Raw genomic sequence first — 13213 nt, forward strand, 5'->3', positions numbered from 1 at the left:
CTGGGTGGTTTTGGGGCAACTTTACTTAAAATATTAACTTGCATTGTGTGTGGGCATGTGCCTGTGTGCATGTGATTTCTGGATCCTAATATATTTGGTTTTTATTTTTTTATTTCAAGTCCATGTACAGTTTTTTGGCCCAGCCAAATGCCATTGCTCATCTGGATTTATCCAATACTGAATGTTCCCTGGACATGGTAATATTTTTTTTTATATTGCTCAAGGGGTCTCAGAACAGCTATTTAGATGGGAAACAATGGGCTTTCTCCCTAATAAGATATTCTCTTAGTCTTAGAAATATTTGAAAATAAGAGTGCCTTGTTTCTTTCCCAGGTCTGTGGAGCTCTTCTGCGTGGCTGCCTTCAATATTTAGCTGTGCTCAATCTCTCCAGAACTGTGTTTTCTCACCGGTATGAAGTCATTCCTGCTATTATCATCATCTTTTAGAAGTGTCTTTCTCTCAGAGAACGTTGTAGTAAGATGAAAACAGTAATAAAGGGTGCATGTTGTATGTGAAAGAGGAGATGGTCCTAAACCATTATTGATGAATAGTAGACCTTGCAAGCTCAAATTTTTGTTATGTCTTTTCTCCCTGCATGACAGGGTTCTTATCAAGAACTCTAGCCTGCCTATATGAACTCTATAATAAGGTGCCATTTCTCATATGTGGACAGGCATTCTCTCTTAATACAGTAAAAATCCTTTTGGAAACATCTGAGGGTGTTTCTCAATAATGCATCTGAAGTAAGTCTCAACTGTGTCTGGGAGGCAAAGACAATAGTCAGCCCAGAGCTCTTGTATTCTGATTTGTGGAAGTGGAGGGCCAGCCTCAGCCCCTCACTTCTACCTTCATGATGTAGAATTGTTTGCAAAACCAGACAGTAGATTAGAAGTAACAGATATTCACACACAGCAGAAGCAACAGCTTAGAGTGGGAGAATGCAGAAGAATGATGAAAAGTACATGGGTTATTTTAGATTTGGTATTCTACTATCATTTAATGTATTAATACAATTCAGCACTCAGCATTTGTTACCACAAGTCATAAACAATGTCAAAGTCATGATATGCTCCTTAATAACATGGAGGACTGCCTAATATTATCTCCTCTTTTATTGGCTCACCTTTTTAAAGCTTTATATATTCCGAGGGATAATAGTCACTTTGTTGGAAAAAATCAGAATTAAACCTGCTTTCTTCTACAATTAAGCCTCATAAATAAGTTATTCTACATTTTAAAGTACTCATGGTGCCTTACTTTAACAGTGATGTAAATCTTTATGATAGCAAAAATATGCCGCAAGTACCTCAACCAGATATGATCAGAAACTGTAACGTGTAGGAGATAAAACAATGGGAGAAGTTGAGAGTTTTCTTAGGTACTGTATTTCAAAGACCTTAGAGGGTATTATGTTGACTGCCCCATCAACCCATGTATTTGAAGAGAGCTCATGAAACCATGCTTTAGTGGAGCTATGATAGACTGAGGAATTGGGTTAGAAATGATATTATAGAATATAAGGATCTTCATCTAATCAGCTCTTTTGAGTTCATAATACTGTGAATTCAGTGATGATTGGTTGTCAGTAGAGCTATTAAGCTTGTAGAGCGAAACTGTGCTAACAAATTGCCTTGTCTTCCAAATGAGAGGATGTGATTACACTGTTTAATACCCACTCCCTTACCTAGATGTAATCATAGGAAGCCCCTAGTAAATTATGTCAAAATTGCTGCATTTGCACGGAGTTGTAGATTGTTAGCCAGTCTGTTCATACTGTGGTTCACAGATAATTTCAGAAGTGTAACAGTCAGGATAGGTCAGGTTGTTCCAGTAACAAATGATTACCCTCAACCCACTACCCTCTCTATAGCTTTCTGCAACCGTGATCTTGCAACGTGTCCATTATGGGCTGGCCACATCAACTTCATGCTGGGAGGCAGAGCAGCCTCTTTCTAGAACATTGACAGTCACATAGCAGAGGAGAAAGAAGGATGGTAACACACACATTGGCTGGTAAACCAACTCTCTGGAAATTGTACACATCACTTCTGCTCACATCCCATTCACCAGAGGGGCTGGTGTGGCTAAGCCTGCCATTTGTGAGGTGACTGATCATCATCCTTCAGAAAAGGGCAATGAGTATTTGGAAACATTAGAATAGTCAACACCAATGTGATATAACAGAAAGAAAACTATGTTCAAATAAAAAATTAACATTTGCTCATCAGAAAATGAACCTGAGTGTTCAAGCAAGCTTATATCCTTCTGATTTCTGAAACCAGAGTTGTTTGAAATGTCTGGTATGTATTCCACCAGAATTCTCTTTCTTCTAGAATTTATTTTTCATCTTCTCAAATAGAGATTCTTGCTGCTTAGAATAGAAAAATAGCTATTTTCTTCTCAAATAGCCCGAAATTGTTGTGTTTTAAAACTTTGTCGAATATTGACAGGCTTCCTAGACCTCTGTGCATAAAATGTTGTTGAATAAGACATGGTTGAGCTAGACTTCTAGGATGGCTTCCTCCCTGAGATAGTATGATTCCCTCACAGAATATGAATAGCTGTCATTAAATGAGTGTTGACAGTGCATCAGGCTAAGTGCTTTACTTAATGAATCCTTTCAACAGTTCTGTAGGATGGAACAAAACAAGCTAAGCATTGATATTCCAATTTTGACTCTGGAATTTCATTTTTCTCAAACCCTCATATTGTGGTGTTGACTCTGTCTTCTTGTTGAGTTGTATGATTTGATCCACTTCCCACTAGAATAGCAAGCAAGGGGATATATTTGGAGGTTATAACCATTTCCTTTTGGAGTTTTGTCTTTTTTCTAATATTTGGCCTGAAATAATTAGATTTGTGGTGTGGCTATAAGAGCCGAGTAGGATATTTGTCATGCAGGCTTCTTGCCAATCAGACTTGACCTCCAGTCTCAATCTTGGCGCATCTGAGACCTCTACATCTGAAAATATCGCCAAACACAGGTAGCGATCCTTAACAATCTGATGTCATCCAGTGGGAAGGCTTTTAAACTGGTGAGAAATATGTGTCTTCTTTGACTTATTTCCTAAAAACTCAAATATGGAGTTTCCTAGAGATCTAGAAATAGAACTCAATGAATTCTTTGGCTATGAAGAATAGAAATAAAATGTTTTAAAATCTAATGACATTTCTTAACCTCTCTTACATCATTTTAAAAAGTATACTGAATTTACTTTCAGACTTTTTTTTTAACTTTTAAATTTCTACTGAGGATACAACTGATTCATGGATTATTTCACAGTGTCTGAATTACCAATGAATAATTTTGCCAATATGGAAGTGGGGTGCGGAGATGAAAGTTTAAGTGTATGACTCTCATGATTTGTTTTTCAGGAAAGGAAAAGAAGTACCGCCATCTTTCAAGCAGTTTTTTAGTAGTTCTCTGGCTCTGATGCAAATCAACCTTTCAGGCACAAAACTGTCTCCTGAGCCCTTAAAGTGAGTGGTTAATTCATTTTCTCCAGAGCTTTTAAAGTTCAATTTGTTATTATGAATGTGTTTGAGGGAAGGGAAAAAAGACATACAATCCCAAGACAGTCAAGGCAGATGAAAATGCCTTTTACTTTGGGTCACAAAGGAAATCAAATTCTTTTCGAGTACGTTGTGTGCTATTGATATTATTGCATCTTCTAGGGAAAAAAAAAATCTTCTTTGATTTGTGACCTTGGCATTAGTCACTGATCTATAAAAGTGCTTCTGGGTACCACTGCCTTTATACTGACCTCTGTTCAGGCCATTTTAGGTAGATTCTTTTGTGAATTCTAAATATTTCTACTAACAATAATAATCAAACTATATGTACTTGTGTGTGCAACAGAACCAATTTTTAGGTGCTTTGCTTTCTGGATATCTGGGTATCAATCTGTTTGGGTATTTTTACTTGGCAGGCAACTTATGTTATGGATGAATAGCCCCAGTGGACGAGTAGCAGTGAAGTTGAACTTTTAAGAATAATTTGTTATCCCTGAATTTCTGTTCACCATTGCCAGAAATAATGAAAAGGGCTGTAGAATCTAATTTCTCTTTGAACATATTTTCAATTTTAGTTACGAATACCTATATTATCAGTTATGTTCAAATGTGCACACAGATTTCTTCTTTCCCCACCTAACATGTAAATCAGCATTCAGTTTTCCCCTGTAATTTGTGTAAAATGTTAAAATCAATGTCTGCCATTCATTTTACTGAAAATTGTTTTCAAATTAATTTGTAAATTCTCTTTTTGAGAGCTGTGAAATTCTTGATTACAGTATTCTGCAAAGTGCTGTGTGACTAAAACAACAGAGGCTTTGAGACAGAGTTGATCTACAGCTAAGTGCTAAAACAAATTCGGATGTTATAGCATGCCTTTTGAAAAATTAAAAAAAAATTTTTTTAAACTTTTTGTGTTGGGGTATAGCCGGTTAACAATGTTGTGGTAGTAGTTTCAGGTGGACAGCAAAGGGACTCAGCCATACATATACATTTTTCTATTCGCCCGCAAATTCCCCTCCCATCTAGGCTGCCACATTACATTGAGCAGTGTTCCATGTACTATACAATAGATCCTTGCTGGTTATCCATTTTAAATATGGCAGTATGTACATGTCCATCCCAAATTCCCTAACTATCCTTTCCCACTACCCTTCTCTCTGGCCTTAAAAAAAAAAAAAAAAAAAAGGGCAGAAAAAATGGTATCTGTATATTAGAGATCTCTAAATATAACAGCTGCAAATAGTAAAAAACCATGATTAGGCCATTTGTGTGAATATGAATAAAGCTATGAGAATCAATATTCTGAAGGGGAATCCCTTATAACTTAAACACACTTACTCATTTGATTGACAATGGGCTATGTACTGGCAGGTCCTGAGTAGAAAGCAAAACCAGATTTGATATTATCATATCATATCAGCATGAAGTTAGCATATTCAAAGTGGTTTTAGTGATAGGTGCATGGTATACTAATTCTTTCAATGTTTTTGGTCCTGTAGAATATAGAGTAGTTCTTCATTGATCAGGGCAATTGATTTTATAGAATAATCTTCACCACAAGAACATGAATTTACTTGTGCTTTATTATAGATATAGGCTTATAAACATTTATATTTAAAAGTTATTTATCAGTGTTAAATCTTGTGACCTCTTATTATTTATGTGAATGTTTAATAATAAATCAGTACAGGCAGACCTCAGAGATACTACAGGATTGGTTCCAGGTTCCTGCAATAAGATGAATATCGCAATAAAGTGAGTCACATGAGTTTTTGAGTTTCCTGGTGCATATAAAAGTTATGTTCATACTATACTGTGGTTTATTGAGTGTGCAGTAGCATTATGTCCAAAAAATGTCCATATCATAAATAAGAAACACTTTATTGCTAAAAAAAAGGCTAGCTATCACCTGAGCCATCAGTGAGTTGTAATCTTTTTGCTGGTGGAAGGATTGAAATATTGCGAAATGGGACACAGAGGCAAGAAGCAAGCAAATGCTATTTTAAAAAATGGCACCAGTAGATTGGCTTGACACAGGATTACAGCAAACCTCCAATTTGCAAAAAAAAAAAAAGAAAGCAGTATCTGTGAAGTGCATTATGAGGAGGTATGCCTATGGTCTCTTCAGGTTGTTTTACCCTGTAAAATTTTTAACATGAGGAAAAGGCTGATGGATGAAGATTCTATAAACAAAATTTCATATGTGCATTTAATGTGAACCTATAATTTGAAAAGAGGTGCTTGGGTTTACCTGTGAGAGGATGAGGATGGAAGGGAACTTGCAAAACACTGCCCTGAGCTGGATGCCAAACTGGATGCATCCCCACAAACGGTCACCTGCCGTGTTGACAGCTGTGGGCAGGTGTCATGATCCCTATTTTACAGCTGAGGAAATCGAAGCTCAGAGAAGCCAAGTCCTTTGTCAAACTCAGTGTCACAGGTTGGGTTTTTTGGGAAGCAGAGTTAGAGATGAAAATTCACCTGTAGGATTTTATTAGGAAATGATTTTGAAATCCCACCCGTGAGGTGCGGGGCGGGCGGGAAGGAGGTGGGATGGGACAGAGAGGAGGTTGAACTGGGGCTGCCACAGTGAAGCCCTCAGCCAGCCTGATGGGAGCTTTGTTGTTGGAATGACCCTGAGCTGGGCGAGGGGGCTAGGCCTTTATACCCCTGTGTTGATCAGTCCTTGGATACAGGCTGCTCTTGGAAGCAGATGTGACCTTGAGTGAGTCACTTTTCTGCAGCTGAGGCAGCTCGCATAGAGGACCAATGGTCGAGGGGGCTCTGGGGAGGAACACTGCAGAGTCCTCTACTCCAAGGAAGAACATAACTGTGAAAAAAAGCAGTTACTGTCTTTGAGCAACCACTGGCTCAGGCCTTTTCCTAAACCACATGGCATCCCTGTGTACCGGGTGGGTGTAGGGGGTGGTGGGGGGAGACCCTCATTTCTTACAGGATGGGGAATTCGTAGCTATAAGAAAGGTAAAGTAAGGCCCCTTCTCTTGAGAGTGACACTTTAAAGTTTGGACATGTCCATATTTTATAGAACTTCCCCACTTAACAGATCTTCCCCACTTTGACAGATCTGTCAAAAGCGATACAAAGAGAGTAATTAATTGCTTTTTTCACAGTTGTATTTTTCCTTGGAGGTTGTTTTCCATCCACATTAAAGTATTTTAAGGGGTCTTAAAGAAGAAGATGACACTGTTCCCTTAGTGTTTCCTAAAATCTCCAGAAGAGAGTGGTTCTTGGTGTCCCAAGCCTGCTCCCTGCTCCAGCATCGCTTAGGGAGGCACGCGGCCCCATTTACTGCTTATGCTTCTTCTTTCACACCCTCTCCCCTGTCCCTTCTTCCCTGTACCACCCTCCCTCCCTGCCACGTGGTCCCCCTTCTGTCATCCCCATAGCCCTGGCCAAGTATTCTTACTAGAGCCATTACAATGGAGGGATGTGCTACTCCAAAATTATAACTAGTATCACATATCCAGAGCTGTGGAGATGAAATACCAATTCTTCTCTTAACCAGTTTTGCTCTAATAACCGAAGATCAAGAGGATCAAACCACAAAGGCAGTTTACACTGGGTTAAAAGTAACAACACGCCTTGTGATAAGAGTTTTCCCCAGTGCCTGCTATGCTTTGCTGTAGTTGCTCTCTTTTGCTTCATTTTACTAGGGACAGTTTCTGTGGGTTATTTATTTTCACTTGTCTCCTGAGTCGTTACCTCTTAATCAGTGGCCTTCCATAGTTAAGTATGTTAAAGGACACCATTTCTTTTCTTGGCCTTAACCTACATGTCAGAAATAGGGAGAATGTTCCCTCCATCTCAACATTATAATAATGCAGTGTTAAAATATGTGGCTAAGTCCTAGAAACTTCAAACTTAGAAATGGAGGGACCTCTTTGGTACTGTCCTGTCTCTCCCTTTTGCTGATGAGAACTCGAGGCACAGAAACCAAAGTCATGTCCTTCAGGCCACCTAAGTGATAGGGTTGAGACCCGAGGACTGGCCTTTTGGTTTCTAGTGTCTCGACACTGCCCCCAAGAATGGGAGAGAAGTTCCTTCTGAGGAAAAGAGAAACACTTGAAGAAGTGATTGAACAGAGAGGCATGCCCACAGGTGAGATGTGCCCAGCCCTTTTTCACAGGACAGTGTTTGAGAAGAAGGGCCAGTGAACTGGATTAAAGGACTAAAGAGGCACACACTCCCTTCAGCCTTCTTACCCACGGATGGTTTTCATAGCTGGAAGTAGCCAAGTTCTTGGGCTCTGCCCACCTCAGAAACTTTCTCTCTCAGAGGATGAGGCCAGAGAATCACTAAAGGGGGAAAATCTCAGATACTCTCACATGAAATCATCTCCTACCTTCTCACCTCCTCCTCCCCTGGGGTGTTGTTGAGTCACTGGAACACTGACAATGGGTAGTCATCACCCCCAGGTGGCAGTCGCCTTGGTTCTGCCCTCTAGTCACCCCCAGGTGGCAAATGCCTTCTAGCATTTACGACTGTCCACCTTGCATTATGGTCATTCACACACACATTTGTTTCCTTTGCTTGAGAGTGGAACCCCTCTCATACTCATTTTTTAGCTTCTCACCAGGCCTCGTTGAGGGTCTCTCCTGCTTTTGGTGTAATTAATGGAAGTGGGTGCATGTGTGAAATTTTTCTGTCAAGCCTATTCAGTGGTGTTGGGTTTTATTGAACTGACTTGTGAAAGTGGAATCAATTCATCCTCTTACTTAATGAGATCCACAGGATATGTCCAATCTCCTCCATAAGCAAATAAGAAACTTCTTTGGGGTTTATCCTGTGACCAGCTAGTAGAATAGACAGGATCCTGTTCTCAAGCTCAAGGCTTGTACCTTATCTCGCATGCCTTTACACCCTTACCCATCTCACCTCTGTATGTCCTTTCATCAACTCATCCAGTATGATTTCACATCCCAGAATACTGTAGAGCCTGCCTTCCCCATTAACATAACACTTAGGGAAACCGAGCTTCACTTTGCTATTCTAATAACAACTGCCTACGAATATTCTAAACATAATTAAAGGTGTTCTCGAGCAGATGTGGGGGGGGGTATTTATCTGTGATGAACACAGTTTAATTTCAGTGTGCAATTAGGAGCACTGTTGGTTTATTTGCATAGGAATGAATAGCAACCCTGTCGGGTTTTGCATTTATAAGGGACCTGCTCCATGTCAGACGGGAGAGTGTGACTGTCATTTTTATCAGGGCTGTCAGTGGACATGCAGATGGCATTTTGAAAAGTGAGATGGTGCCTGGTGCTTGACCCATTATGATTCAGAAAAGTCCTTTCTCTGGGCTTTGTTCAGTGTGCTTACAGGACAATGTGTGGAATTTTTATCTAATGTGTGTGTGTTTCCTCCTCCCAGAGCGCTGTTATTGGGCCTGGCTTCTAATCATAACTTGAAGGGAGTTTCTCTTGATCTCAGCAACTGTGAGGTAAGAGCACCTTTAGACTATGTCCTGGAATAGATAATAGTCTGTAAATTGCTTTGTCTTTTTCTTGGAAAAAGAGTAATTCTGTGACTCCAGAGGGTATATACGAAACAGGAAAATACACTTTATACAAGTTTCTGATGTTCTGTGTTTTGTGAGTTTTATCTACAAATGGTTATGGAACACTATTCAGAAAGCACTCAAATGTGCTTTTAATGACCTTTTATCCCTCCCCTTCTTCTTGCCAGTTGTTTAAGTATTTTGTGATGACGCTTTGAGTTAACAAGCATTAAACTAGCTTTACCATCAAGAGAAGTAGGCCGTGAAACATTCCTCACGGAGGCCAGATGGGTACAGCCTAACTTGGACTTGGAGAATATGAAAGGGAAGGTTTTTGGTCATTAATTTTGCTTTTTAATATCTTGATTTTAAAACAGGAAAATTAAGGTGCTTATCAAAATTATAACAATTCCAACACTTTTTCTATCCAGCTACACACAGAGGAGAATTGAGGCTAAAAGCTTCTTCCATTTTTAGAGTGTACCTGAACTTTGCACTGTCTTGAAACTTTTAGTTTGTGTGGAAATCAGCAAGAAAATACCTCAGGACAGACTGTCCAGCCTCTTCAGAGCCGCACTTTACCTACCATGTCGAACTTGGTGTCTTTTCTCAGGACTAGAGATGGAAGGCTCTTCATTCCTCTTCTTGGGTTTTTATGCCCACTCCTCTCTTCCCAGTACATTCCTGCCATGTCCCTCTTCTTCCCCAAGGCTCCTCTTTCTTTGAGGATCTAGTTCAGGTCCAGCCTCCTCTGTAGCTGCATCAGACGCGTACTAGTCAATCCTGGTTTGGCCATAACTAGCTATGCAGTCCTGAGTGAATTAGTTGGTAGCACTACCTCTCAATTTCTGTGTCTGAAATGAAGACAATATTTATGCCTCTCCTAGTGGGTTGTTAGGAGGTTTAAAGAGCTCTTTGAAATATGCCCCTTAGAACGTCTAGTTCCTATGAAGGTTGCTCACTATTGTTGCTTATCTATCTGTAAATTTCTTCCTTGACTGCTTCAGCACTTTGGGGTCTTATTTTTTTCCAAATTGCTAGTACTTAATGATGGTGACATGCATTTGGATGCTGAGCAACATAGTGCCTTGTACAGTTATGAAACTAGCTCCTGTATGCTTTCCCAGCTAGGTGGTGACTTTCTAGACAGCAGTATTTGTATCTTACTTTGTTTTTCCCTTAGCTGCTAACAAAATGCTGAGCACCAAGCCAACTCCACATTGAAGATTAATGCTTTCCCTCTCTGAAAATTCTAGAAACTGACAAGTCTGAAATCAGCTTACACATTGTTAGTGCAGGATATATATATATATATATATATATATATTTTTTTTTTTTTAACAATTTTGAGCTGGGGTGAATGCCAACTGTGTGTGATTTACTAGTCTTTTTGTCTGTTGGGGTGAAAAGAAGAAAAAATCCTAAAAATCTAACTTGGTATTATGAAATTTTCATGTTTAAGTCTGTGTGTTCTTTTGTTTTAAAGACATACCATAAAACAGAAACCATCTCTGGTAGTATGAATTAATTATTTCCCAGCACTTTATTAAGGCATGCCAATAATAAAATTTTTTTTGAAGGAAGGAATAAGAACAACGGGGATGGAAAGGGTTATTCTATCAAATAAAAAACAACTTGTATAATATTGGTTGCTCTGTTAGGTTAAAATACTGAATTGGGAATGACTCATATGCTTTGCTATCCGGATTAAAGTTCATGATTGCTACCAATACAACATCATTCATTTAATTCTGTGATTAAAACTGGAAAGGACATAAGTGGTCATTGGATTCCCATGCTTACAGATGAGGAAACTGAGGTCTAAAGAAGCTGAAATAATCCAACTCACTAATGGCAGAGTTCTAATGAAACTATGCCTTCCTGATTATTGTTAACACTGGTAATTATTAGAATATTATGTGCTTAGGCATTTTCTTCTCATATAAGTTGATAGGTACCATACGAATGAAGAACACTGTGTTAGATTGTTACACAGCTTGTTGTTTAAACTTCTTTGTGATCCTATTGGAAATAACTTTCAAAGACAGCTGTATTTGGTGAACCATATAAAACTGACATTTTTGTAAGTCAAAAATGGCAAACTCTTGGCAGTTTCATATGCATCCACCAAATGGCTAGTAACCTTTCTTCCTTTATATTTTTTTCTTATTAAGGCAAGAATCAGATACTGATGGTAGAATTGGCTATTATTTTGATGATAATTCTACCTTCATTTTGGCCATTCATTTATGAATTATGTGATAAAATTGTTGTAGCCACATGTTCCGGGAAACAAACTCACTCAGAAGGACAATGCAGATAGTGGAGTGCAGCTTATTATACCGGCGGGCCCAAGGCAGAGTCTCCTCTAAGCCAAGGACCCCAACCAGTTTTTGTGAAAACCTTATATACTCTTAAGTGTATATGCTCAAACCCACCTCCCCAAATTCCCTGAAACTAGTCTGAACAAAGGAAAAGAAAGATACAATCAAAGTTAACCCATGATTCATATGCCTTAAGCCTAGGTAGTTAACAGTGGACAATTACCAATAGGCCTGTGATCATACCCTAATAAGCATCATAGAATTTATGATTCTATTCGGTTACACAGATAATTAGGGTATTCTTTTAGGTGATGGAGAGTCTAGGTATGAGCCCTTGGGCTCTTCCATTCGGGGGGTCTGGTTTTCCAGTTGGTATGTCGTTTCCATAGATACTGGGCATAGCTCAAAGTCCACAGTCTGGCCCAAGATGGAGTCCTGCTTTCAAGATGGAGCCTGTTCTGTCTGTTTCCTCCTTCAAAATGATGCTACTGACATGAGGACCCATTAATACTGCCTTAGTGTCATGTTCTTCCACTGTCTTACGGCTTGAATCACAGTACTGGTGACCGTGTTTGTCAAGTCACATGTTATATTGCTTCTTACAGTAGTTAATGAAACACAGAATTACAGCTGACATTTAAACAACACGGATTTGAACTGCCTGGGTTCACTTATACGTGACTTTTTCCCACTGAATACCTGTTACAGTACTACATAATGGTTGGTTGAATCTGCACATGGGGAAGGAACCTTGGATATTGAGGGTCATCTGTAAAGTTTGTACTTGAGTTTTTGATTGTGTGGAGGGTTGGTTCCCTTAAGTCCCCTCATCCCCCAAGTTGTTCAAGGGTCAGTTGTACATATCTCTCTTGAAAGTGAAAGTCACTCCATCATATCTGATTCTACGACCCCATGGACTTCTCCAGGGAATTCTCCAGGCCAGAATACTGGAGTGGGTAGCTGTTCCCTTCTTCCCAACCCTGGGATTGAACCCAGGTCTCCTGCACTGCAGGCGGATTCTTTATCCGTTGAACTACCAGGGAAGCCCCTATATATTTCTCTTAGGTTATATCTCTGAAATCGTAATTTATATATCCCTAGGTTCTAAATTACCCTTTGGCATCGCACCCAGCCAGCAAGGATATATTGAACTGATCATGTCAAACCACATTTTGTCCTTAGAGAATCCTGCAATATTCACAGTTTTATGTGAGGAAATTTCCCATGATTGAAGTTATTTTTCATTAAAAATAAAACCCCTGGAGAAGAAAAGTGACAAATAACAGGGGGGTGGTATTTTACATTTAAATCTGTAATATTCACCACCTCTTTTTAAATGGCAAGTGTTCTTGAGGAAAGAATATGAATTATTAAAAGTTCTCTAGATTTTAGTTTACCTTGCTTCTGTCCCCATTATGAATGTTTTTGTATTAGAACTATTCACTTAGAACTATGAGTAACAGCTGAAATATTCCTCCTTCCTTGAGACCACACTTCTCTTTGAAAGAAATGTGATTTTATTTTTAACATTTTAAAAAGTATTGAGTGATTCAGTTACATTTACTCCTCTTTGATCTTGCATTCTTTTAAGCAGTGCTAGTGTGTGGGATCCAAATGAGGGTAATTTAAAAACCAGCTTTACATGCACACATGCAGACATAGCCTCTAATTATGCAAATTCATTTAAAAGGATTTTCATTTACAGTAATGGAAAAGCTTTTACTGTTTTGGGAAAGCTATAAGCTTTGGGGGAATTTTAGGCATCTAATAACCTGTGAATTCAATCGAATGTTCTTGGCAACTGAAGATCAGTTATTTTCTTATTTAAGTTTTGGATTTTTGTTTTGGGAG

At 39.0% G+C, this 13213-nt stretch overlaps 1 protein-coding gene across 5 annotated transcripts in view; it reads left to right on the top strand.

Annotated features, from left to right (window-relative positions):
- CARMIL1 (capping protein regulator and myosin 1 linker 1) overlaps nt 1–13213 on the top strand; it is a 307760-nt gene that overhangs the window by 201060 nt on the left and 93487 nt on the right. For all 5 annotated transcript variants that reach the window (XM_018038752.1, XM_018038753.1, XM_018038755.1 and 2 more), the window contains exons 14-17: nt 120–197; nt 334–410; nt 3377–3481; nt 8912–8981. In XM_018038752.1, coding sequence (XP_017894241.1) covers nt 120–197; nt 334–410; nt 3377–3481; nt 8912–8981 — 330 coding nt within the window. The remainder of the gene's footprint in view (nt 1–119; nt 198–333; nt 411–3376; nt 3482–8911; nt 8982–13213) is intronic.

Source organism: Capra hircus, chromosome 23 (genome assembly GCF_001704415.2).
Source record: "Capra hircus breed San Clemente chromosome 23, ASM170441v1, whole genome shotgun sequence".
Lineage (NCBI taxonomy): Eukaryota > Metazoa > Chordata > Mammalia > Artiodactyla > Bovidae > Capra > Capra hircus.